This window comes from Protomyctophum bolini (genome assembly GCF_963924005.1).
Source record: "Protomyctophum bolini genome assembly, chromosome: 18".
Taxonomy (NCBI): Eukaryota; Metazoa; Chordata; class Actinopteri; order Myctophiformes; family Myctophidae; genus Protomyctophum; species Protomyctophum bolini.
Genome location: NC_137879.1, coordinates 20,793,179 through 20,820,698, shown reverse-complemented (window position 1 = coordinate 20,820,698; position 27,520 = coordinate 20,793,179). Strand labels below are relative to the sequence as shown.

Sequence of the window (27,520 nt, the reverse complement as noted above, 5' to 3'; positions counted from 1 at the left end):
TGTGTGTGGGGGGGGGGGGGGGGGGGGGGGGGGGATCTTTGGTACATTCGGAAGCCAGTGTAAAGTCATACCAAAATTTATGGCATAACAATTACGGTTTCTTTATACAGTATGTACATGGATATTACATACCACGTTTCTAAGAAGTTCTTCTTCATCACGAGTGTGTGTGTGAAAGGAAGACTACAGTATATGTGAATGTAAGACTACAGTATTATGCTTCCTTTCTCACAGAGGGTTGGAGATTGAAGCAGGCTTTATTGTGAGAGAAGAGGGACATACAGTAGAGAGAGTGGTGGGTGGGTGTGGGGGGTTGACACATTCTTCTGGCCTGGGTCACTTCACTTATCCTTCACTCATCATCAGTCATGTATTTTGTAGTCTGATGTGACTCAACGTGGATCTACCGATTCTATTCTGTCTTTTTTGCACATGACTCATTGTTGATTCTTATACTGATGCCCTCATCAGAGCATATCTATGTCTTATGAATAGATGTGGCTGGACACTTGATCCACATCACACTAATAAGACCCTTTCATGTAATGACAGCCAACATACTGTATAATGCACATGATGCACTGTATACTGGACTGTGCGCATTACTGTTGGACACGTACGGGGTATACTGTACATGAACAGTGACAACATCATCAAGGGTATTTTTGCATGTAGCCCAGTCACAATCATACTGTAACAACATCCTGAGTGCATAGTCCGCAGCTAACAGGTAACAAAGAGGTTGTGCAAAGCAACCTGAAAAATACAAAAAACTGTCAAAGCACAAAACCTTCATATTATTAAACTAATGGTGTTTTTGAGAAAGTGAGTGGAAACAATTCATTGTTTGGGAAGAAAATGAACAGGCAAAACAATTAATTAATCTCTAATGTTGAGACAGCATTTCCTGGGATGGTTTATTCTTTATTGCGTTGTAATGCTGTGTTGACACAGCTGTGTAAAACTTCACCACTGAAATAGAAAGTGTGTGTGTGTGTGTGTGTGTGTGTGTGTGTGTGTGTGTGTGTGTGACAGGAAGACTGCAGTATATGTGAATGTAATGCAGTTTATGCTTCCTTTCTCACAGAGAGTGTGTGTGTACGTGTACGTGCGCGTGCGTACGTATGTATATACGGTATGATTGTGCATGTGACTTGTGACCTGTGTTAGCTTATGTGCAACATCCAGCTTAGTGGGTGGATTTTTATGGAAAGGAAAGGCCTCTTTGTGCACTGTGGAGCCAAATATTTTAGTTATTTGCTGCAGCTGTGAAATCAAAACTCACAGTTATAAAATCCACATTTATGGTCAAAATATACCATACAATACCCAGAGATGCCTTATATCCATCAAGTGTCCCAAAGGGCTAATGGCAGGCATGACACAGAAATGTGCTGTATCATATTACATTATGGTCATCTATTCATTGAACACAATTAAGTAAGCGGTTAGCGGTAAGTGCATTAAAGGTTTCATGACATGCTGGTTTTACAAAACATTAAAAGTCTTTATCATGGTCCTTCAAATATGTATTAAAAGGTTTTAAGTGAAAAATACTCTCCAGTGAGTCATGGCAGGTTAAAATAATCCAGCCCATGACTAAGTGTAAAATGTCCACTTGAGTTAAGAAACAACATTAATGACATATCTATAGATCTGTAGACAACTAGATGGATGTTGTAGCTTGTAAGTGTAACGTGAATTTTGATTTTGAATGTTAATTTCCAATATTTATTTGTTTTGCAATTTTTTTTAGTACTACTTTCATAATTTGTGTTAAATGTTATGTTATGTATTTGTGTTATTTTTTTTTAATCTTTTGAGTTACCTATTCAATTTGTGTGTGCATGTAGGCCCTATACAAATGTAACCTAATAATAATAATAATAATTAGACCTATTTGATCCTGCAGGGGACATTTTCAGCTTCACCCAGCTTATTGCTGCCTCGGTACCCACAGGTTTTTATTTCCGTTTACATCGGGGTTGGGTGTCTTGCTCAGGGAAACCTCGTCACATTATTGCCGGGAATCGAACCTGGGACTTTCTATTTCTCAGGTAGAGAGGCTACCCATTCAGGCAGCAATGGCTGCCTCATTAATGGCATCCTTTGGTCAGATTTGGTCATAAAAATCTTATTTTTGTCATAAAATGGTCCTCTGTCTGCGGTCCCCCATACATCTCTTGCCTCACTCAATCTGGCACAGCCTTTTCCTTCTTCATTAATCTCTTCTTCTGCTTTGAGTTATATCCTATGAATGAGTATTGAGTTAACATCATTATGAATTAAGAATGAATAACATCATCCTGAGCCAAGTTTAATGTGCACCTTAAAGGTGATATCGCAAAAAATGTTTGCTCTGAAAAAACCCAGAATTAATTAACAGAGAAGCAAAGCCATTAGGCAGTATAAAGCTAACTATCTCTGACAGAAAATGCACAATAATTTTGTTTCACAAGATAGTATTACTCAAAGTGTTAATGAAACACAGCTCTGTCTACGCCTTTATTTAATTCCTATTTATATTATTATATATTATTCCTATTTATATGAAGCTCATTTGAATTGAAGAGAGAGAGAGAGAGAGAGAGAGAGAGAGAGAGAGAGAGAGAGAGAGACACACAGACAGACAGAGAGAGAGAATGGGGTAATGTCGGGTAATGTAATAATGGCAAGGACGTGCTGCTCTCTGGTGGTCAGTGAAATGCTCAAATATAAAGTGGTCAGGAGGTGCTGCACATCCCAAGTCTGCACACCGTTTTGAAAGCTTCTTCTTTCTTTTGCAAATGCTCAAATATAAAAGATATATCGACAATACCGTATTCTAGATTTAAAAAATCCCCCTATATATATGGGGATCTAGAATACGGTATTGTCGTGTCCACTAGGTGGCGATTTTGGACAATTCTGAAAATTCCACGGCGGAAATGACTTGCACGCTTCGGAGCTGCAGTTTCCGTCGTGCGAGGGCGTTTCAATCAAAAATCCCATTGCCAGGGGGGGCGTAGGCTGGGATTGGCTGCACGCACACACACACGTACGCGCGCGCGCGCGCACGCATGCACACACACACACACACACACACACACACACACACACACACACACACACACACACACACAACAAGCCTAGAGAGTGTGCAAAGTTGCTGATCCATAATCCATATATTAGTATATTTTATTATAATCTTGAAAATATTGCCTCCTCTTGGTGTCCCGTACATTCTTCGTATTTTATGTTATTATCATCATCACATTGTCATTTTAATTGCTCAGTTGCCTGACAACGAAGTACCCAATCATAACGCGACCATCCTCTCGGGCCATGGGAAGGAGGGCGTACTCTTTCAATCTGCTCCAGAGGTTTTTTTTTTGGGTGGTGGCTGCCTGTTTTACAAGTTTGGAATTCCAGTTCTACCAAGGTGTCGCTGACGGAGAGGGGCGACAGGAATATTTCACAACAGCGCGTTTTAAACACTTTTTGCATCCCTAATCCGAGGCCTTGACGCTTGCTGTCCCCTGTTTGTGAAAATTTGATTCACGCCAATAAAATAGTGGTTTTAGTTCAGCTAGGCTAACCGAGAAGGGCTTGTTGTAGCTGGCTTGCTAGCGAGAGGCGCGTCCAATGCAGGCCATCAAGTGTGTGGTGGTGGGGGACGGGTAAGTTCAACTGTTTGTGTGTGAAATGGTACTGCTAACTACTGCACTGGAACATTTTACATTCAATTTAATTGAGTACGCGACATTGGGTCATTGATTTTCTCAAATCTAGTTAACAACAATAGTTGTGTTGCGGCAAGCTAGTTAACATGCTAACGTTAACTATTGACAACTGTTGTGACTCCAGCTGGTCAGTCACAGCCGTAGAGTTATATGGTCACAGCATACTGCTAGATACTTAGCAAGCTAGCTTTCCGCATTCCTTGCGTTGGGAAGGGTCACATAAGTGTCATTTGACTAGCATTTTACAGACTCTCATACTTAACTAAAGACAGATGTTATCTCACATGTTTGCATCAGTGTAACTCGTTAATTCAGTATGCTGCTAAGTTTTTAGACATTCTACCACGAAATTCCTTTAGTCGCAATTGTTTTAAGTTGACAAATATCACCAACAATACTGACTCAAATGTCACTTTCATTTTCAGTTTAGAGACTCAAAACTGGACCTAGCAAATTCTTCACTAACATGTTGACTTCTCCTTACTATTCTAATTTACAATTTAGGCATTTAGCAGACTCTTAATCCAGAGCGATTTACAATAACAAGAACAACACATGGTAATACATCAAGCACATAAAAAATAGTCATCAATAATGTAAGCTTAGAACCTAACATCCGTCTAACAGTGGAATATCTATAATGAAACTATGTATACCAGTGCTATGTCTATTGTTTAAATTACACTATAGAGTGCTATGTCTACGTAAAATGCTGTCTAAATAGTATAAATTGAGCCTTTGCATAGGTTGAGGCCCGTCCTTCCCATCACTCCTCCTCAATGCCAAATCCCTTTAAAGTCAGCTATACCAGCCCTGATGAAAAAGGATACTATAGTCATTTAGTATTTTAAAACAAAATGCCAGATGCTGAAAATAATGAGGTTACAGTTATCAGCAAGCTTCTGTGCTTTATCATTTGTGTATTACAAATAACATGTATTTCCTCTCTCCCCCCAGAGCTGTTGGTAAAACATGCCTGCTCATCAGCTACACTACCAATGCGTTCCCTGGGGAGTACATCCCCACAGTGTAAGTAACACACACACAGACCCTTGCTGACTGAGAGCCCTCTTCTTGTGCTCAAGTGCGTTTGAACGCAAGTTGTCCACAGTTCTCTGAATGACTGATGTAAGGAATTAGTCAGCTTTTAGGCCTGGACTCACTAAGCCCTACTTGTCAGTTTGCAAATCATCTGTGTTGAACTTCTGTTATTCATCAGCTAGAATAAGAGATCGATAGGATTTTTAAACGTTCCGTTTTCCTTCCCTGTAGCTTCGACAACTACTCTGCCAATGTGATGGTGGATGGAAAACCAGTGAACCTGGGCTTATGGGATACAGCTGGACAGGAAGACTATGACAGGCTCAGACCACTGTCTTACCCACAGACGGTATTAACACACATACACAACAAAAGATCTACATGCATACACAAAACACAAATAATGGTGTCAGACAAATGCCTAGATAGAATCTATAGCATCCATTATCTCTCATAGACACAAACAAACACCCACTTTAATAATGGCTTCTACCACCAGACCACTGTTTTAACATTGAACCAAGCCAGCCAGACAATGCATGAACACCATTTTCTTGAGACTCCCTCTTTGGAATGTCACTTTTCGATTTGCACTCTGCATTGAACTGGAGTAATTCATGAGCCACAGTATATGATGGCTAAGGGACAGAGTCTATGGTGCACTCAGTGGAGAGTGGAGCCTTGTGTCCACAGCACCTATACAATGTCTAGAGGAAGTGAATGGGGACTCTGTTCGCTTTCTTTGTCTTCACAACACACTGAGCTCTGTGCTCTTAACCATCAGCCAGTGGCATACAGGGAAGTGAAAGGAATCAGTCCCCATTTAGCGACTAGGCTTGATTCGTTTCCACCAAATTGTTGGGAATGATTTTAGCTGTCATTTGCACTTGTGTGTGTGCAAACAAAGACTAAATGCTATTTGGTGATGAGCTTCTTCAATGCTATGACTTGAAAAATGTCATGAGTATATATGGGGGATGCAACTATTGATAATCTTGTGCTGTTTTTCCAACAAATTAATTCAGTTATTTTATACTTTATACTGTCTCACAGCGGTGTCATGCAAAAATAGTGGGTCTTGATAATAATCTAACCTCAATGCAAATTTGCTAGCTATTCACTTATTTCACAACAACTGAAAATTTGAATCTACAAGCTCACAAAGCATTGCGACATGTGTGCTGTCATTGTCTATTTATTTATTTATTTATTTTTTTTACATTTGAGTCTTTTTGCCTATGACATGCTCAAAACGTATCAATAAAATCTATTAGTTTGATTAATGGTTGCACCCCTAGAGTTTATCCAAAACATTGAATGATGTGCTCATGTCTTTTAACAAAGATTCACAGTCTTCTTCTGCCGTTACACCTTAAAATAACTGAGACCAATTTGTGGTTCTGCCTCCCGCAGGATGTGTTCCTGATCTGTTTCTCTCTAGTGAGTCCTGCCTCCTTTGAAAACGTCCGTGCCAAGGTGAGAATAGCTTTGCTTTTCATCTCATGTTCATATTCTGTGCATTTTGAAAAGGCATGCTTAGTTCTTGTGTTCTGGGTTAAAATTCACTTGGCTTTCCACGTCTTTTTGTTTTGTTTCAGTTCTGAGGTAGAGCCTTGAGACTTTAAATGTTGCATATTAAATTCTGCAAATGGGAGTACTGTATTGTGTGTGTGTGCAGATTTTATTTGTTTTGTTTCCTAATGTGTACCATGACACCATTTTCATGGGTTTATTTTTGTTGTAATCACTGTTTTTTTTATCACTTTTTAGTTCATAATAACATTTCAGAGAAAATATTCAGCAGTTTCCTCTGACTCTATACTATCCATAGGCTCTAACTCTATCCTCTTTCTTGTCTGTCCCCAGTGGTATCCTGAGGTGAGACACCACTGCCCCAACACGCCAATTATCCTGGTGGGCACCAAGCTGGACCTGAGGGACGATAAGGACACAATTGAAAAGCTCAGGGAGAAGAAGCTCTCCCCTATCACTTACCCCCAGGGCCTGGCCATGGCCAAAGAGATCGGTTCGTTCTATGACCAACTGCAATATTTCGATATTCTTTACTTTTTGGAAAATCATATTTTACTTCTTAATCTGTCATGTATTTGTTTGTAATTTATGTCATCTTGATTTATTTATTTCTATATATTGCAAATTGATAATTTCCATCCAGTTTGTCACCCTTTTATTGGACTGCTATCGCTTTACCTATATTTTTCAAATCAAAGTAAACTTATTACCATTTGTTCAACCCAATAGGAGCAGTGAAGTACCTGGAGTGCTCAGCCTTGACACAGCGCGGCCTTAAGACAGTTTTCGATGAAGCCATCAGGGCGGTCCTATGCCCGCCACCCGTAAAGAGAAAGAAGAGGAAGTGCTTGCTGCTGTAAAGTGGTAGGCAAATTTAACGGAGAGGAGAAAGTCCATGGCTTCAGTCTGAGCTCATCTATTCAGAGGAGGAAGGTTGACAGTGCGGTTACTTTGGGTCTCTAGTCAAGCCTCTAGTCTCTAATCCTTACTTCCCTAAATGCTCCTGATTGTCACGCTCTTGTAAACATTGTTTAGGTTTAAGCAACACTATAATGGATCTACCACTTCTAATAATTCAAGTGGAATTATAAAAGTTTTGCTTAACATCTATACAATTTCTTTCAGATCAACAAAGTGAATTAAGTAGGGCCTTGGGGAGGGCTAGTGTCTTAAGAGAAAGAGGGAAGATTTAGCAAAAGCATATGCATCCATATGCCATTTTGTTTCTCTCTGGTATTTTAATAGTACTACTTTATTATTTTTTTTATCATAAAATGACCCTAGAATTAACTCTCCTACTCTAAGAGAAAGAGGTCACCTTTGCCAACACACTAAGAAATTCCTGCTGCCTTCGTAAAAATGTTACTTTTTGTTTAGTTTCAATACTTTTTGAGAGGGTAGATTAAACTAAACGCTCTGCTTTCAATTCATTTCCCCCCATTTTTCTTGAGAGCCCATTTTGCTTTTGTTTACAAACTGTAGAGTTGAGGCGTTGCCAAAATTGCGGTTAACAGCCTTCGGTTTGTGGTCACTATGTACACTAAATGTATAAATGATATTGTTCCTTTGAGGGTTTTTTGTTTTGTTCAGATATGACCATCATTTTGTGATCTTGAAAGAATGGTTTTAATCTGAAGATTTTTTTTAACAAACTCTAATATGGCTCTAAACAAGTGTTGTAGTAGTAGCTGCTATGTCCTGTAATGATTATTCCAGCGGAAGAAAAAATCTAGAGCACAACTCATGCTTGTTGAAGTGCATTTTTGTCATCATCCAGTACAGTCAGAGCAATAGCTATACAGTAGTACACTAGATATTAAATGTGCAATGCCTATAATTTTATCTGTTAATCAGTGAAAAGCTTTGTAAACAAACTTGACTATCTCTGTGCCCATCCTGTCTCATTATGTTAAGGTGAAACACAGTATTTTACATTGAATGTCAGGTGTTGTATAGGTGCGCGGAAGTCTAATTGTGAAATTCCTATTCGGAGCAAAGTCAAAGACTTATCAACTTCCTGGTTTCTGTTTCTGTACATATGTTTAATTACCAGAGATGAATGGATGCTGCATCGTCAGCCAGAAATCTTTACACTCCATTGTTATGTTGTAATGTTAAATGTTGCTTGATCCCGCATTTTCCATTCCTGTAAAGATTTTATCAACAGGCATGCCATGTGTTTGGACAGCGGTTACCAGTGAATATGAGGGACTCACAAGTCACAATCATGTTGGAGAAAGTATGACACATGGAGAGGTTGAAATGTCACCGTCTGTCATTGGAACAGAAGAGTGTACAGTCATGGTGGCACGTCCCTTGTAACCACTGGTAACCACTAACATTCCACGGCAGGCTTGGTTGGTAGCTGTGGCCATGTTTTAAGTTTCATACAAAACTCCAGTTTGAAGAATTCTGGTGTTTGCTACCTGGGCATTTAGGCTTTTTGACCCAATATACCAAGTCTCTTATTGCGATCATGACAGTATGTAAATGTAACCATGCCATTTGTGACCACATCTATATGACTGTATTTCACTAAATCTATGAGCAAATGTATTATCATTCAGAGGTTGTAACTGACAACAATGTCTTTGTCTGTTCCAGCATACTGTACTTTGAAGCAGTAATATTCCCAAGTCCATGTTTTTTTTTAATAGTTTTGAAAAGAGCAGTGATCAAAGTGCATAGATGGTCTGAAGAACCATTGTAACTACTATATTTTAGCAGTGTTTTTTGACACAATGAAAAGTACACACTTGATTTATCTTCGCGCTAAATGTGGTTTTACTTTGACATAATATAGTAGTAATCTGCTGATGTTTTTTTAAAGCAAATAAATTCATTTAAAATTACTTATTGTTTGAGTATTATGGTCTCAAAATGTACATTCAAGGAAGTAATGTTTTATTTTCATTTCCACTATATGGTATTCGCTTCCTGTCATTTATTAGTCCTTTGGTCTTACTGAGACAACACGTAGTCCAGGAAGTGAGCCCAGTGTCCATGTCATCATGGACACTTGAAATACTAAAATATCTAAAAATACATTACCCACATAAAAACCCCAGGAAAGTGTTTCTTGTCTCCAAAACAATGCTGAAAATAAGATCTGGTTGCAAAAGGGGTGAAGTGTCCCTTTAAGGTGCCACTTAATGTGTCAGACTAAAGTAAAGTCTCCAACTCTCGAACGCTACTCGAGGCTGGGTTGGGCTAATATTTCGCAGGAATCAGCCGACCTTTGGAGTCGACACACTAACAACTTACTAGCACAGCGCTGTAAACAGCTCTGAAAGAATCTCACAGTGACGGTTCAGAACTTCAGAACGACACTCTGTGACAGTGTGCTGCGAGGCAGCCAGCCAGCCATGGCTAACTGTCCTGTTTTTATCGGGCAAGCTGAAGTTGAAAGGCTGTTGCACTACAAAGATCTCGTTCCTCGTCTGGAGGTAGCTTTGGGGACATTTTCCAAAAGAGACAGTGCATTAGTGATCCAGCCTGTACGCAGCACTGTTCCTTTACAGAAATACAATGGGTAAGTTATTCCAGTTTAAACTCGAAATTCTTAAGAGACAGACGCACGCAACATTGTTAGAGTATTGATTTAAATGCATTCGATTGAATGTTTGACAGATTTTTGGGGCTGATGCCTGCATACATGGAGCAGGAAGGAATCTTGTGCACAAAGATGGTGTGCTTTTACAATCGGCAAGTCGGGTCAACTTTGCCATCCACACAGTCAACTGTACTCGTGTTTGATGCAGAACATGGGGATGTAAAAGCTGTGAGTATGATGGATGAAATATTTTTTTATGGTGCTTGCTGCTTGCATGAATGATGAATTCTGATTCTGATGCACCAAAGAATGCATGCATAGCATATTATCTATATTTCTGTCTATAACAATGTTACAGTAATGTAGAATTCATGTTTCACCAACAAAGTGGAAAAAGCAGCACTCACTTTTTTAATCTGCTCTGAAGAAGGCTACCAAAACGCGTCTGCATTGTCAATAAAAGGAGAAATTTCATCTTTTATTTTGGAGTGCTGCTTTTTCCACTTTGTTGGTTTATTAGTTAATGCATACTGATACGTACTATATGTGCATATTATTTGGTCGTTAATAGGTATTTGCATAAAATGGTGCATTTATTTATTTTTTGCATTTTTCACCCCTGTGTCAATTATCTAATGTCTTTTTGGCCATGCACCCCCTAGCTGTTACCTCCCGACCTAGCTGATGCATAGCCATAGCCTATATTCTGCATTGCTTGCCATATATTGGCATAATATATTTAAAATAAAACCATAGCACCACTTTTCATGTTGCGCACCCCCTAGAAGGCGCTCGCACACCGCAAGGGGTGCATGCACGGTGCACCACAGTTTGGGAACCACTGATCTAATGTGATCCTGGGCTCGGCACACCCTCCGCCAACCTAGTCCCCATATATGGGGGACGGGGGGAGAGCAACGGACTTGAACTCATGCTTCCTTCATGCCAAGTTGCTCCTTTACACCTGACGGGGGAGTTTTCCTGGTTGGACGTAGCGCGTGGAAGGAACACGTTATTCCAACCAGTTCCTTTCCCCTCCATCTGGCACCCCGGCTGGCCAGGGGGATGCAGTTTAGAGACCAGGATTACTGCATGTTTTTTGTGAGGGTACCTACCCTAGGGGACACGGGGAGAACATGCAAACTCCACACAGAGCCAACCCCGCCTCTGGTATGGGCACTGATGACGCTGAGGAGGAGACACACCGCCAGCACCCACAGCGTCCCCAGCGGGAATCGAACCCAGGACCTTCTAGCTGTGAGGCGACAGCACTACCACCATGCCCCAAAATGGTGCATTTATATATAGCGCTTTTATCTAAAGCGCTTTACATATATTGTGCATTACATTCACCCATTCACACACACATTCACACACCGATGGCGGAGTAAACCATGCAAGACAGCCTATCTGCACATCAGGAGCAAGGTTCTTGCTCAAGGACACTTCGACGCCAACTCTCACCAATGCATAAATAGCACACTCATGAAATCTTACAGTATCTATCTATCCTCCTGCAGGTTATCAATGGAGAAGTTATCACTGCCATGAGGACAGCAGCAGTTTCGGCCATCTCTGCCAAAGTAAACTATACTAATAAACTACTGTTTATTAAACATACCCTCCCAGTATATGTGATGATAACAGCCGTACCGACTTTACCTCTGCACATGAGTAAAATTTGGAAATGTACCAATTTTTTGCAGTTACTGATGCCAGCTGGAGCTTCGGTGCTCACCATCCTAGGGGCAGGCTATCAGGCCATCAGCCACTACAAAGTCTTCACAGAGCTCTTTACTTTCAAAGAGGTATATGGTTACAGAAAGCACAGCTGAGGCACAAATATTGGGTGGATATACTGTACTACAGTGACTATTTGACAACTCCATAGGTGCGCATCTGGAACATAAGAAGGGAGAGTGCAGAGAGGTTTACGAGATCTGTCGGTGGACCTGTGACTGTGTGTGACACAGTGGAGGAGGCAGTTGGGGGAGCAGATGTCATAGTAACTGTAACCCGCGCCACTGACCCAGTCCTTTTTGGTCGGTGGGTCAAACCAGGAGCCCATGTGGCAGGTGAGACTCAATATGCATATGTCATGCATTCACAAAGATACACGTACGGCATGCATGTGCGCTTGCTTGTGTAACCAACTGGATTCGAGCCTGGGTCTTCTGTGCAGGAAATCAAACATCTACCGCTCATCCAAAGGGGAATCTCCCTTGGAAAAGGGAGATGTTTGACTTCCGGTCTTCAGGTACCTTGCACAGAAATGCACACCATTGCTGGGTTCCATGGCTGAATCATCCTATTCCCTTCACCCCCCTCCCCCCCATGTGACTGGACAGCTGTGGGAGCCTGCAGTCCAGGCTGGCGGGAACTGGACGATGAGTTGATGATGGGAGCGGTGGTGTACGTGGACAGTAAGGAGGGTGCGGTAGCTGAGTCTGGAGATGTCATCCTATCTGGGGTGAGTATTGTTTTTATGTTTTGTTATTCAAATGTAATGAATGAAAACGAATTCAGAGAATCACCATCTAAAAAAGCTGTGTCAGTCAGTGTTATATTATTTTTTATGTCAAACTAAAAATGATAATATAACAAAATATAACTTATATGTGTGTGTATGTGGTTGTTTTTATGACGATTTTAATGAAAGAGAAGAAAGTGTACAATTTTTTTAATTAAATTAAAAGTGTGACGTGCATTAAAGGGATAGTTCAGATTTTAAAAACTTAAGCTGTATGAAATACTTGCCATTAATATAGTGGTTGCAACTGTATTCATTGATTGTCCGAGTACCGTGGTGGGTGTTCTGCTCTGGTTTTTATGTTTTGTTATTCAAATGTAATGAATGAAAACTGAAAACGAATTCAGAGAATCACCATCTAAAAAAGCTGTGTCAGTCAGTGTTATTAGTTATATTATTTTTTATGTCAGACTAAAACAAATTAAATTAAAAGTGTGACGTGCATTAAAGGGATAGTTCAGATTTTTAAAACTTAAGCTGTATGAAATACTTGCCATTAATATAGTGGTTGCAACTGCACTGGTTGCTACCGTGGTGGGTGTTCTGCTCTGGTTTTGGTGAAATATTAAGTAGTTCCGGTCATTTTGTGGGGGGCACAGGGGGATATGCATTGACAGTAAATTAATCCACAAAACTAACGTAATTTGTATTGTTGACCTATTTGTAAAATATTAGTGCAACTTTCGTTCATTTTTTACCCCTCTATCACACGGAACTATCTTTTTTGTGTCCATATCACTACGCCCAAAGGGCCCAGTGCCCCCACAAAATGACCGGAACTATTTAATATGGGGACCGCATGTAATTCTGACGGAGCATTAGTCCAAGTATTTCATACAGTTTAAGTTAAAAAAATCGGAACTATCCCTTTAAGAGATAAGATTTTGTTAAGAGTGTGTGTGTGTGTGTGTGTGTGTGTGTGTGTGTGTGTGTGTGTGTGTGTGTGCGCGCACACACGTTTTATAGGCTGAGGTGTTTGCAGAGCTTGGAGAGGTTCTTAATGGAGCCAGACCTGCCCACAGAGAGAAGACAACTGTATTCAAATCCCTTGGTGAGACAATTATTGTACTCCACCCCTGTGGCTTGTCCTTCCAATTACACCTTCCCATGTACAGTTAATTCACATGTATAAGTGTAATTACTTTCATAGTATTCTAGACTTAAAACATACACCTCAGGTTTTTGTTTGCTTAACCATATGGACTCTAGCGTCCCAAGTCTTTGCCAAGACTCTAGGGCCTAGAGATCTGCTATTTTCACTGAATCTTTGCCTAGAGTCTAGGCAAAGATTCAGTGAAAATAGCAGATCCGCGCAATGCGCATTGTGAGTTTATGTATTATCGATTTTCAGCAGTGATTTTGCGTAGAGGGAAAAAGGAGGGGTCCAAGTACAGACCCCTGGGTAAGGAAGTATAGGGTTTGGGATCTGCACGTAATTCAGACAGAGCATTAGTCCGACATGCGGGAACAACGGTCTGACTACTGCTTGAACATGCAGTCTAAATCAGATTGTCTCTTCTTTCTTATTTTCTTGTACAAAAGGGATGGCAGTGGAGGATGCAGTGTCAGCAAAGCTGGTGTTGGACCAATGGGAGAACAAACCCAAACTTTGAGTCAGCCATCATCATTGAGTGACTTTGAGTATTTGCAGGTAGTTGTATTACGGAATATAAATTAGATTGAAATGGTTCCTTTGTTTCTCTCGCCTTTGAGAGTTCATTAATGTTGAAAAATATAGAGTCTGTTGATGCTATCCATCAAATATTTTAATCATATTTTGTACCAGGCTACCAGCCTTCAAGTGTTGTTTCACTGCTGTCAGCAGTTCATTATAAACTTGTCTAGGGTTACATTCCTCCTGGCCAGGTTTAGTTATTGTACACCTAAGTAAAGAATGTGATTGAGAAGTACTTCATTATGTATTTAAAGTTATTTAGATCAAAGCTGAGATTCTTCATTGGGGCCAAAATTACAGTAGAACAAGTATTCCCCCTTGTGGTGACAACTGGAAGGCTTTCATTGCACTTATTCATGAAATTGTGTAGAGTAGACCAATTTTCACCAAATTAATATGCCCATTGGTTTATAAATGTTATTTACATTGATGTGGATTTTTTTTCTGGTCTGCCATTTGTATAATTGTTTCTACAGTATAGCTGCCAATTCTCATTGTCCATGTATTTGACACAGATTTAACAGCGTGTCTGAAGCCTGTCCTGGACGGCGTATCCGGACGTAAAAACAAATCAGGTTAAGTGTTAATATAGCGGTTTTCTTCTCTCTTGCGACATCCCATGCATAAAGTGAGTGGCAATCAGATAGGACTTTGTATTGGCTGTCAACACCAGAAAAGTCCCCGGCACTCACTTTCCCACAACTTCTGGGTATGACGCATACCCTCTATACCAGCTTTTCTAAACTTTTTATGGCCATGCAACCCTTATCTCCTGACCTAGCTGGCAGTGTGGCACACCCCCCAAAGCCCTACCTTATATTTGTAAAATTATACATTATATAGAAAATGTGTGCGCGCACGGAGACAGCTGCTCACAGTGCAGTGTACATCTTAGTGTTTTACCAGATTTTGCCATTTGTGTTAAATAAAACCACCATTACCCTTTTATCACTGGAGTGTTTTTACTTCTCACTTTAAAATTCAAGAGTTAAGAAAACAAAAGCGCCACATTTTAAGTGACAAGACAAATGTAACAAAAACAAAATGTTTATTCACAGAACAGCAGTACATAATTTGAAAACAGATAAAGTGACCACTGTCTATGTCTTGAAGTAAAAAACAAAGGAATATATTCCGTTTTAATTGTCCCTTTCAAAGAGACAATTTCAGTGTGCAAGGCAATTACACAAGCAGTCTTTCAATGGACATTTGCACAGCCTGAATCTGAGGCTTGAGCTGTGAGCCCTCCTTAATGGTGACTGAAGTAGCGATCACAGGCCGCGACACCCCACAAGCACGACCCAGGGCTTGCTTGGAGCGGACAAACACATAGGGGACGTTCTTGTCCTCGCAGAGCAGTGGCAAGTGGAGAATGATCTCCAGGGGTTCTGCATCAGCAGCCATCACAATGAACTCAGAGATGCCTCTGTTCAGGGTTTTAGTGGCTGTGGAACACAGGACAACAGCATGGTTAGGATATCGTGTGAAGTGTAATACTGTACACTAGGTCTGCAACCATCCATTATTTTCTTAACCAGTATTCTATTAATCCATAACTTTTGAGTACTCTTTGGGTGTTATATAGCCTTGCAAACCCAGGCGTTTTTATTTCCAGGGAGAAAACCTCAAATATGACAACACAAAACATTAAATGCCATTGACAATGAAGGGATCATTTGTCATATGTAGACGAGCAAATCTGCGAACCAATCACATAAATGTAATTGTTAATGAGATGATGCATGTATAATAAGAGCGCCCCTCATTTCACACGGGTGTGATTTTTTTAAATATATAAATCCACAAATTGATTAACCACTTTGTCACAACCACATCAAGTGAAAATATTTTTACAAGCTCACAACACCAGATAAACTACTGCCCCCAGCCCCTACAAACACTGTCATGTCATAAATGGCTTGAAATAATAGCAAAAATTAAATGTAGGCCTATTTCAGATAGGCTAGCACCACATGGCAATTTTAACACCAGCCATTTCGTTTGTTTAAATGTTTTAATCTAGCCACGCTATGTAAATAGAAAGAATGCACTGCCACTTCGTTTTTTAAGAGATTAAAAAGTTGCTCACCTTCATTGGCTCCCTTCCTCAACTGTTTATAGTTGGACGCCTGCTGCACGAGGTCCAGGATGGTCTTCGACAGTGTAGCGTCGGCCAGCGGGTAGGCCTTGGGATTCACGTCAGCGTCAGTCTGAAAGTTTACACAAAAGTCATCTTACTTTTACAAATGGAGTCATCTGGCTGTGTCTACTACAACACACACGTTAGAACACCCCCTCCCTGAAATTGAAAGTGATAAAAGTACTTTAAATATGCCTAGGTGCTTTGCTACCATTAGCCGGTTCCATGGGTTAGCTTTGTTAGCTCCTACGTGAACTCACCATGGTGGCTTCGGTGTTCAAGATGTTCTGTCCTCTCGGCGAAATGCTTCACGGAGGACTAATTGAGATCACTGGAGAGAGAGAAACTACCACAAGCTGGAATTGTAGGAATGTTGAGAGAAACGCCAACAAATGAATGTAATAAACTGTTGTAGATCTTTTTTTTACGAGTTCTAAACTAGAGCAGCACGTAGGTAAGATGCAAGTCAACTGTGGAGTCGCGTGTGTGAAACGTTCTGAGAACACATGCGCACTCACTGCGCTTACAGGCTTCTAAGTTCTTATTCGGTTTGCTCCCCAGGCTCTGTGTGAAGCTCTCTACCGCTCCCTGCTGTACCGGAATTTATGTGTGTGTGTGTGCGTGTGTATCATATATATATATATATATATATATATATATATATATATATATATATATATATAATTATTATTATTATTATTATATATTGTTATTATTATTGCATATACACACGTGTGTGTGTTGTTAAAATGTCATGCTATACGTCGTATAGTGGGTCTTCAACTCTTTAGCTGAGAGACAAGCAAGTAGGGACGGAAGGGACCACTACATATAACCCATTGTATGTATACATTTTCTTTCCCCCCCATGCAACTTAATTATCTTTGCTAATAATATGTTGTATTCATGTTCATGTGTATTGGGGGGTCCTTACTCCTTTGACAAATATTTGGGGGCTACACTCAGATCATCTCCTTGAGTTGTGCTTGAAATGTGGGCATACTCTGTAATTCTGCAAACTGTCAGTCAATCAATCAATCAATCAATCAATCAATCAATCAATCAATCAATCAATCAATCAATGATCAATCCTATATGGGTCCCGGTGTGTTCCTTTTAGAAGTGGGAGGATGCCGCTCCCCCCACCCCCACTACACCCCGGACCCCCTGTTGAAGACCATGCTTAGGACCTAGTTCTAAAGTTTAGGTGGTTCCAAAAAAGTTTGACGACCACTGGAACTACAGTACACGTCCACGACCATTTTTCTTCTCGTCGCAAAGGGGCGCGCACGTTCGTCAAACCCGCCACTAAAGCCAACGAGGAAGACCTCAACGTGCTTGGAATGCTGGGTAGGACGTTCAGGTCAGCCATATTGTTTTATCGTCCTGTCTGAAGGAGAGAGGGGATATGAAGGGGATTCGGGGAATAAGTCAACTATCGGTAAGGAATAAACATTATATTAACACAAAGGAACAGTTCAGTCTAACCAACGCCTGTTGTTCGAAACTCCATTTTCGTCATTTTTTAAACGGTTGATTTGAACGTTTCCCCAACATGCTCTAATGTCATACGAATCCTAGTATAATTCTAGACGTCACACACCTTGTCCTCAAGGGTTCACTCAGTCAAATCTAATATTAACTTAACGCAAGGTAGAAAAATAAGGAATATTTCTCCAGCTTGGTGGTACATTGATTTGATCATTCTTAAACCGGCCCCAACAGTACACAACCCAAGTTCCGTGATGTCATATTTTACCAGAAGGCTTGTTGACTGTCAAAGCTCCTCGTCGATCGTCACACAGTCACGTCAGTGTCAAGTTCAGCATTGTAAAGATTACAGGTTACATGTGAAGTAAAGTATTAAGTGTTTAATCAGACCCCCCCCCCTCCATCTTGGCTCGACATTAAAAAAAAATCTTTCAGTTAATTCAGTTACTACTATGATGTTCCACCTATTAGTGCTGCAAGATAAATCGGAAAATAAAGATTGCGACCTAGATTCAGACACCTATGCGATCTCATTCAAAATTTGAGCAACAATCGTGCAGCACTAGTTGGCTGTATTCATTTTAGTTACATTTATCTTTTTGTTACAAGAGAGAGACTTTTAGAGAGGTCAAGCACTTTGATTTTGTCTGTTTAAAGCCACAGTAGTTTGCTCCAGAGTCCAGATGCCACATTTTGAATGTTGTAATGTTCAGCAACTACAGGTTAAAGACAATTAATATTTATGAGAAATATGAAATATGAGAACCGTGTGTGAATCGTGATCTCAATTCCTGTGGAGGAAAATCGAGATTCACATTTGAGCAAGAATTGTGCAGCACTACCACCTATCTATCTTATGTTTTCTTTCAGACGAGGCTTTACGCGGCACAGGCTGCCCGTAAGGTTGAGTTCACGGGGGCCGCCGACCATGTAAAGTTTGAGCTGCAGGAAGCGCAGGTCAGTGGGTGTTGACTTCTCTCTCTTCTCCACAGAGACGCTGCTATGCGGCTACCAGAAAAGGCCAGTCCCTTGTCCAGCCCCTAGCTGGCCTCAAACTCTCCCAAGGAGCTGCCAACTCCTGCCAGGATGTCCATGTATGTGTGGGGAATAGTGGAGAAGGGCTGGGCCGGGAGAAGGGATGTTGGGTTTGGTTGTGTGGTTGTGTCTGGCCTGAGAATAAGGATGCTGTTTTTGCAGCCTTATTCAAAAACATGACTACCGGTATGTGTGTTGGACTGGGATGTTTTTAGTCTTGATGTTTTGGCCATTCATTTAACAATTTTCATATACAGCAGGTTGTATCTGTAGAGTGAAGTTACATTCCTAGATCCCTATGATGCTACTATTAACTGGTTGAGAGATAAAGTGCCGTGACTGTCGCAGTGATCATGCAATGTAGTAGAGAAGTTGTAGGAAAAGTTGTTCATTAAATTGACATGCTTTCTCTCTAGGTGACCAAACTGCCAAGTGGGCTGGTGATCGCTTCTTTGGAGAACTATTCCCCTGCCTCCAAGATTGGGGTGTTTGTCAGGGCCGGCTGTCGATATGAGACCCCTGAAAATGTGGGCGTTGCTCACCTCCTGCGATTGGCTGCCAGCCTGGTACGATTCTATAAAATAAAATATACACCTCTAAAATCAAATATCTTATTAATTAACAAACGGGTCTTCAGCAATCTTTCTTTTCGTAGTCTGAACTGAAAGTTTTCTGTTTGAAAGTTGAATGCAAGTTGTATCCGAGTTGCCTATGACCAATGACCAATGTTGGCACTTTACCCCACCCCAAAGACAACCAAAGGGGCTTCAGCCTTAAGAATCTGTCGTGGCGTGGAGGCAGTGGGAGGCAGCATGAGGTTAGTATTTCTATTCAGCTCAACCTATATGGTCTTAGTCTAGTTGTCACCTTGAACACGTGTACAACAAAACAAACTCACTGGTTCACGGTGTAGAATAAATGCAAGTAAATTAGTTCTGAAGAATATAAAATGGTGACTGTCGTCTGTCTGTTTAAGCACAAACCTGTTCGTGTAGTTCATGTGTGCGTATACAACACAAATATAATGCTTAAGCTTAACATGTGTTTTCACCCTGCAGTGTGACAGCAACCAGAGAGAACATGGTCTACTCTGTAGACTGTTTGAGGGATGACATGTGAGTCCAGGGATAATTACTTTTCTTTCTGACTAGTATTACACATACAACTTGTTTGTTACTTTTGATTCGAAAACGATAACCAGGCATTTTCTCTTTTCAAAAGCTCCATAGGAGACAAGCCAGTCTCATAGTGGACAACATTTTCTCCTCTGCTCACCTTCCCATTTATTAATGTATCTTTAGTTTTCTTAGTTATTTCTATTTTTCCTGTAAGTTAGTATGTTGCAAAGTAAACTCTTCCTTCCTTACAGTGATACAGTGATGGAGTACCTCATCAATGTGACCACAGCACCAGAGTTCAGGTCATGGGAAGTGTCAGATCTCACCCCCAGGGTGAAGATGGACAAGGCCCTGGCTGCTCAGAGCCCACAGAATGGTCTGTGCTAATTAATTCTCCAGCATTCATTTTCCTGACAATTATTTTAAAAGTCAAATTCTGTAAAAGGCTTAAGTCATTATTGGTTCATTTATGATTTATTCTTTATTTTAAAGCTGCTATAAGCAATAATATGTCAAAAAATTGTATTCAGACAGCTAGCAATGGGCAGAACGCTCCCAAAATTATTTGAGTCTCTGTGACGCATCTAGGGGCCGCAATGTGCATTCAAAGATGTTCCTAGAAGCTTTGTCATTGGTGGAAAAAAACCTGGTCGCAATGACTAACCAATCAGGAAGTAGACCGACAAATTGACCAATGTCAAAGCTTCAAGCTTCTTTGAATGCAGATTGTGACCCCTAGATGTGCCACAGAGACTGCATTTTTGGAGGAGTTCTACCCATTGCTGGCTGTCTGAATACCAAAAAGAAAAAGGTCATTAACATTTTGCTAAGGTTATTGCTTATAGCAGCTTTAGTACATGCTTGTAAAATCAAAACACTATACTTCATATTCTTATGTTTCTCCTCCAGCTGTGATCGAAAGTCTGCATGCAGCTGCCTACAAGAACGCACTCTCTAACTCCCTGTATTGTCCAGACCACATGGTCGGCAACATCCATTCTGAGCAGGTAAGACACCTCACTGTAGATCTTCACCTCTGCATAAATATCTACATTGTCAATAGTACTTCATTATGTTTTTCTATCATTGTGATGCCTACATTGTAATGTCTGCATTCTTCCCCAGATGCACCAATATGTCCAGGACAATTTCACAAGTGCGAGAATGGCTCTCGTTGGACTTGGTAAGGGGTTGTTACTACCAGTATCTGACACTGTTGGAAGTAATACTTAGCTTGAATAGCAATGACTTCTGAAATAAGCCAAACAATGACCTCCTAAACCTGTGGTGGATGGTTGATGACAGAATCATCTTACTTACCAAGTGAAGTAGCGCTGCTGGAATTTGTCTCTCTGACAGTTACACAAAGATATGTGGATGATCACGTTATGACAACTGTTACAGTGGTATGACGCTGATTGTTGAAGTGTACAACAATGCAACAGAGTCAAACGGACGAACAAAGAAAAAAAAATATATATGAAACTAAGGTAGCTCGTTACTGTTATATGAAATCGGTATGTAGTTAATTATACATTGAAAGTTCCCGGGATTCCTTCAAAATAGGAGCTCTGGGGTGCCCGGTGAAGACATGGCCGCTTTTACTCTGAACATGAATGAAGAAGAGTGAAGTGTATGGTTAGAGTCCCACTCAAAAATAAAAAAAAATATTATTCTCTCGCCTGATATCATTGAAGATGCACTAGGTCAGGACGTGTACGCACGTCATTGCAACCTGTCGGTTGGTTTCCGTAGGACGTGTGGACACGTCGGATGGACGGAACATGTTAACGGTGGTAATAAATTAATAAATGTTTTGTTTTTCCATCCAGGTGTGGACCATGCTGTGCTGAGGCAGGTGGGGGAGCAGTTCCTCAACATCCGCAGTGGGCTTGGAACCACAGGAGCTATGTCCCAGTACCGTGGAGGTGAGAACAGTGATGCCACACACAGACCACATGTTTTAGATTACCAGCATCAAACCAGAAGGAGTGGTGAAAAGTTGCGAATATGTTAGCTTTTAATCACATCTAAAAAATGCTAGGTAAAGGCGACGCAAAGGAGGAGCACATGTTAGGCATGTACCATAGAAACACAGTTGATGCATTTCTAGCAACGTGTGTCTGTGTGATTGTCCCCTGAGAGGTGAAAAAACAGATGTAAAATATATTCCGGTTGGAATTTAACACCGCCAACATACAAACATGTTAGTGTCATATTGTGTCAGATTTGTATATTACATACATACACTGGCTAGCTAGAGTGTCACTGTCACTGTCACTTTCTTTTCCTCTGTCTCTCCATCTCTCTCACTCTCTCTCAATTAAAAGGGCCTTTATTATACCAAAGCAAAGGCACCTATGTGGTCCTGCAGTGCAGATGATAGTGACAAGCTAGTCGGACTATATTCAAGGTTCCAATAATGCTACTAATGGCACTTGATATCACATGGGATTGGGCAGAGCCCGGCAGACCACGTCGGAAACGTGAACCTCTATAGAAGCCTCCTGTGGGTCAGGATCAGGGAGAGAAGAATGAAGCTGGCAAGGTACTGTCAGGCAAAAGGAATGGCTGGGGAGCAAACTAACAGGGAGGCCACCCAAGGCACTGCTATGATGTGAAAGAGGTGCACCACCTACATAGACACATTGTGACAGCGGAGCTAGTGACACTGCAGACTGCAGAGCTCAAGACCCTGCTGCTATACGGACAGGAGGGATGGAGAGCAGCTATCCAAGTTTCTATTTGCTAGTCTGCATTCGTGCATCGCATCATCATATCGCCAAAGCAAGTGTGAAAGAAGACAATCGAAGCTATGTATGTACAATTAATAAAGAATAAAGGAATACTGTAAACAGAGTCAGTCAAAATTACCAAAACTAGTTTACGAAACCACAAAGAAATTTGCAATTCAAGATTGTGCAAATGTTCTCACAAATCTTTCTGCTGTGTTTCCACATTGTTGTACTTCACCCAGCGGATATGAGTTTTTTTGTCATCTTATCTACTATGGGAAGTATTTTTCTCATGTCATGGTATAGTTGGCAGGTGGTTAAAGTGTAAATCAGACAGTTTCCACCATGATTTGTGTTCCGTGGATGCAAAGTCTGTCTTCCTTTGGTTTACCGATTGCAGCCTTTCTTTGACAGACTGAGTCTGTAGTGTAGGCATGGTCAAGGCTTTCCTTAGTTTCGGATCAGTTAGTACTAGGGTATTCTGCCACTGTTTTTATGGCCAAATAGCATTCCAGATTGCTCTGGTTTTGGGTTAATACTACAATATGTTATCTTTCTTTTTGTTTTGTTATAATTTGGTTTAGTCCAGTTGGATTTCTGTCTGGTCACTCTGCTTGTGTTTGTCTGGCCTAGGGGCATCTCTGTAGAGTTTCTCTGTAGGTGAGGGTTGTTATGGAGTCTCACTCTAGGGTCGCCCTGTTTAGACTAGAGGCAAATTCCATTCCTTTCTCAAATCTGATCTTTAGGCTTGACTGTTATTTGGAAGTAATCAGATAGGATCTGTGTGTTCGGACTTCAGAGCCACATTGCGCAGCCTACCTGCTTTGGTTATAATGTACAGTAGGCGCTAGTTGCTTGCTAACAGACCAGCAACAACAATGTAAGACACAAACCAAGATACAAACATGCATTAAAATGGTGGGAAATGGACTAAATAAATTCTTGCACTATATGATGACGTCAGTGCCAGTGGCGCTTGTGTGTGTTTACTTACTTACTCTGTCTCAACTATTTCCTCCCTCGTGTCTCTGTAGGTGAGTTGCGTCAGCAGAACTCCAACAGTCTGGTCCACTGTGCACTGGTGAGCCAGTCGGCGATAATAGGGTCCCCGGAGGCCCTGGCCTTCAGCGTGCTGCAGCACATCTTGGGGGCAGGCCCACACATCAAGAGGGGCTCCAACACCACTAGCAAACTCACCCAGGGCGTCTCCAAGGCAACCAGTGACCCGTTTGACGTGAGTGGCCTGCAGTTGGGGATTTTCATACGTTACCCTCCGTTGAATTTGACACATAACTAAATGTCACAGCCATGGGTTGGACTTGGAGGGAAAATGGAGTTGAGTCTATTTTCACAAAGACTTGTTGACTTATTTTATTTACTTACTACTAGGGCATACATTTTTGATAACCGTATTAGTTCTGCAGGGGAAATTCAGTTTTCAGCTTCACCCAGCTGAGATGGATGAGAATCTATATTAACTTTGGTAGTGGATACCTATGTGGTTGAATTTAAGTTTAGACATTCTGACATGTTATCTTAAGGCATTCATGGGCACCTGGTGGCCCTGGGCCCCCACCTTCACTTAATGTGGCCCGCAGGTTATTATCGGAATACTGTATTGGCTGGTGGTTCAGGCGCATGCCACATATAGGCCTTGGCCTGACAGCGCGTCGCGTGTTCGAGTCCTGTTCATGACGACCTTTGCTGCATGTTTCTCCCTCTTTCCTGTCATTCTTCACTTGATACTATCAATAAAGGCAGAAAAGCCTAAAACTATTCCAAACATGCAAACATGACCCGCTTTAGCTACTAATTTACAGTCTAAATTAGTAGCTTAATGAGTAGTATTAAAATGTATTTTTTATGTCCAATGTATTTGTATTTAGTTCATAAAGTTAAACATAACTATAACTAGATACATTTGAAATTAAATAAAAAGGCTACTTTTCAGGATTGCAATTCAAAATTAGCAAAAGAATAATTCAGGATTCCATTTCAAATTATCAAAAATAAGCTCAAAACACGTCGCAGTATGGCACGCTTTGAGCTTGTAGATCGGATAGAATACGTATGCATGGACATTATGTATGAGCAATTGAGCACAAAAAACATAATATAAAACAAGGATAGACGAGATAAACAAATAAAAATAAATCAAATTAAATTAGTTTACACGACCAAACGCGCATCATCATCAACCGTATCATATACTAAGACAGTAATTGCCCACCCCTGTCTTAAGGTAACCCTATGGTTTTCTCATTTCTTCTCTATTGTTGTGTGCAGGTCTCTGCTTTCAATGCAAGCTACTCTGACTCTGGTCTGTTTGGAGTCTACACAATCTGCCAATCTGCTGCAGCCGGTGATGTGAGTATTCCACTATTCTAAGTCTAGGCCGGCTCCATTGATGTGTATATTAATTACAATCAAACGGAAATTTAGTTCCCTACATAGCCTTCTCACCCACACAGACAGGTAGCTTCTGCAATATGATTTCACTAGCTTGCACTCATATGCTGGAAGGGCAAGCTCCACCCCTGCCTGGTATCCTGATCTAAATGAGTACCTGATAAGATGGTTGGAATAATAACCTACAGGACTGGAGGTGAGAATAACCATTGCTAAATGCTGACTGACCTGTCCATGCTCTCCTGTTTCTCCAGGTGATCAAAGCTGCTGTGGCCCAGGTGAAAGCTGTTGCTGATGGTGCAGTCACTGCTGCTGACCTCACCCAGGCCAAGTATGAAACTCTACTTAATAAAACACATTTATTTACTGTTGCAGTGATGTAAATAGGTTTTCAATGTAATGGGTCCCGGGATCCAGGGGTGGTCTTTTAGATGAGTCCCAGAGACATTTTATGAGTCCTACTTCAACAACGTTAGCAGTACAGTACTGAGTACAGTATTACATCCCAGGATCCCCGGAGGGTGACATGATTGCATAATTTCTCAATTTAGTGAGTCTAAGGACGCTGTACTGTGTGTGGTTTACAGTACACAACATTGCTGATTTGTGTGATACGTCATTTGTTGGATGTTTTGGTTCCAAAATATATTTTCTAGTTTTATATTCTGCCATTTCTTTGCATTCGTTGGTGATATCATTTCACTAAATTTAAATCTCAATTTTGCATTTATTGTTTCTTCTTAACTATGGAACAACCTTTTCCTTGATGTGAAATTATCTGTCAACAATTATCATCTTTAAACATATTCAAACCCATGTATCTCCCACCACTTGTGAAATCTGAATTTTTATATTGTTTGAATCTTTACTGTTATGTGTTTGCTATTTTCCTTTTGTGCCCCATTATGGAGCACTTTGGAAAGGTGCTATGTAAATGAAGGTTTATTAGGCGTCTGAGCAGATGTTTTTTATGTGTGTTGGTGCAGGAACAAGTTAAAGGCCCACTATCTGATGTCTCTGGAGTCCTCTGAAGGATTGATAGATGCTATGGGCTCCCAGGCCCTGTCTGGAGGAGTCTACCTCACTCCTGACACAGTCACTAAGAACATCGACAATGTCTCTCTCACTGATGTTGCTAATGTAAGCTTTCACTCCTCTCGCTGCTTGTGGTTGCTTCAGTTTAGTTGAGTTTAATAGAAAAGTAACTAACTACCTAAGTAACTAGTAAAACCCAATCAAGGATTTGATACAATAAAGTTACAGAACTTTCCTTCAATGTGGCTGTCGTAAAACACAAGTGGCAGTCATGTACAAATACAATAACTAATCAAATATTTCAAGAAATATTAGAGAATATTTCAAGACTACTTATTTCATAGTCTTTCAATAAGCCAGCCGATTAGAGAGACGTCAAACCGTCATCAGGTGCACAATGTATTGAGAAGTGGTAAAGGACCACCCCAACATAAAACACAAAAAGTGACAGACATGAATTGACCACTCATGCAGATCCTTAGACTAACCAACCACAGATTTCAGTCTCAGCGCAGGCAATCATAGGCTTCCCTGGACTTTGTACTGGACATGCATGGTGGCACTTTGTGGTTATCATTATGATACAAGAAAGGTTATACATAAGTGAGTATGATTTCATGCCGTGTAATCGCATGGTAAATATTAAAATGTTGTAGTTTTCTTGTGTTTGAAATTTTCTTTATCTTAATTCCTACTCTTTTCCAGGCTGCAAAGAAGTTTGTGTCCGGCAAGAAAACCATGGCGTCCAGTGGCAACCTTGTAAAAACACCCTTCGTTGACGAGATCTAACCTTCTCCTTCCTGCCTCCCTGTACCTTTCACTTTAAATGGCACAAGTCTGACATTCTGCTCCATTTCAACAAACCATTGAAAGAGATACATGGTCACGCATCTGTCATAATGCTCTTTTGTCAGAGAGGTTAAATGTCACCAGTCCAGCGCCACACCAATGGGTGTTTCTATTCATAGGCTACTTATATTTTAGTGGACCCTTCCCTGGTGCGTTGAAATATTACGGTCCTCTCATTTGTCCACTTGAACTGTATAGTTGATGTAAATTAATGAATAAAAATATATACATTAGATGCTTGGTGTGTGTGTTGTGCAGTATTGCCTCTTTTAAAGAAAATGAGTATATCAAGTGAAAGCATAATAACAAGATACATCAAATATCAGTAGTTAAGTAGCCTACTGTGTGTGTGTGTGTGTGTGTGTGTGTGTGTGTGTAACCCTAACACTAACTCAAATGTATGATTTCAGCAGCTGAAATTACGTGCACCTGTGACCTGACCTCATTCTCGTGCATTTTTATGCCTAATTCATGATCCGTCGTACGTACAGCGGTCTTGCGCGCCGAGGATGATTCTGCAAGATCTAGATCGGCTCCTTCGGTTCGTGACACCGTCGTACAAAGAAGTATAAATCATGCACTGCGAGGTTTGTGTTTATCGCGAGAGAGCAGCTGCTATTGACTTACTATGACTACAAGGCAGAGAAGCGTCTG

General features: G+C 40.8%; 4 protein-coding genes across 5 annotated transcripts; 3 read left to right on the top strand and 1 right to left on the bottom strand.

Annotated features, from left to right (window-relative positions):
• The first annotated feature begins 3,374 nt into the window (after window positions 1-3,374).
• rac1a (Rac family small GTPase 1a) lies at window positions 3,375-9,148 on the top strand. Its single transcript, XM_080789585.1, has 6 exons — window positions 3,375-3,659; window positions 4,680-4,751; window positions 4,995-5,112; window positions 6,177-6,239; window positions 6,630-6,789; window positions 7,026-9,148. The coding sequence occupies exons 1-6, from the start codon at window positions 3,625-3,627 to the stop codon at window positions 7,154-7,156; spliced, it is 579 nt and encodes a 192-aa protein (XP_080645711.1). The 5' UTR covers window positions 3,375-3,624; the 3' UTR covers window positions 7,157-9,148.
• A 389-nt stretch (window positions 9,149-9,537) lies between these two features.
• Window positions 9,538-14,528, top strand: crym (crystallin, mu). The gene is made up of 8 exons (XM_080789455.1): window positions 9,538-9,828; window positions 9,927-10,077; window positions 11,370-11,432; window positions 11,556-11,657; window positions 11,741-11,924; window positions 12,198-12,319; window positions 13,346-13,430; window positions 13,922-14,528. Exons 1-8 carry the CDS (start codon window positions 9,662-9,664, stop codon window positions 13,990-13,992), a joined length of 945 nt encoding a protein of 314 aa, XP_080645581.1. The 5' UTR covers window positions 9,538-9,661; the 3' UTR covers window positions 13,993-14,528.
• Window positions 14,529-15,085: 557 nt separating this feature from the next.
• LOC308332572 (NHP2-like protein 1) lies at window positions 15,086-16,689 on the bottom strand. The gene is made up of 3 exons (XM_080788528.1): window positions 16,455-16,689; window positions 16,144-16,264; window positions 15,086-15,499 (listed from the first exon to the last, which is right to left on the bottom strand). Exons 1-3 carry the CDS (start codon window positions 16,455-16,457, stop codon window positions 15,237-15,239), a joined length of 387 nt encoding a protein of 128 aa, XP_080644654.1. The 5' UTR covers window positions 16,458-16,689; the 3' UTR covers window positions 15,086-15,236.
• Window positions 16,690-17,539: 850 nt separating this feature from the next.
• uqcrc2b (ubiquinol-cytochrome c reductase core protein 2b) lies at window positions 17,540-27,099 on the top strand. Of its 2 annotated transcripts, none has more exons than XM_080788896.1 (14): window positions 17,540-17,635; window positions 18,556-18,642; window positions 19,137-19,286; window positions 19,473-19,537; window positions 19,779-19,835; window positions 20,090-20,214; window positions 20,748-20,845; window positions 20,964-21,021; window positions 21,671-21,766; window positions 23,608-23,807; window positions 24,860-24,940; window positions 25,237-25,313; window positions 25,969-26,122; window positions 26,723-27,099. In XM_080788896.1, exons 1-14 carry the CDS (start codon window positions 17,603-17,605, stop codon window positions 26,804-26,806), a joined length of 1,365 nt encoding a protein of 454 aa, XP_080645022.1. In that variant the 5' UTR covers window positions 17,540-17,602; the 3' UTR covers window positions 26,807-27,099. The 2 variants fall into 2 exon arrangements, with proteins under 2 accessions (XP_080645022.1, XP_080645021.1); XM_080788895.1 differs by lacking the exon at window positions 18,556-18,642 and adding an exon at window positions 18,678-18,779 and having other exon boundaries at window positions 17,578-17,635.
• Window positions 27,100-27,520: the final 421 nt, after the last annotated feature.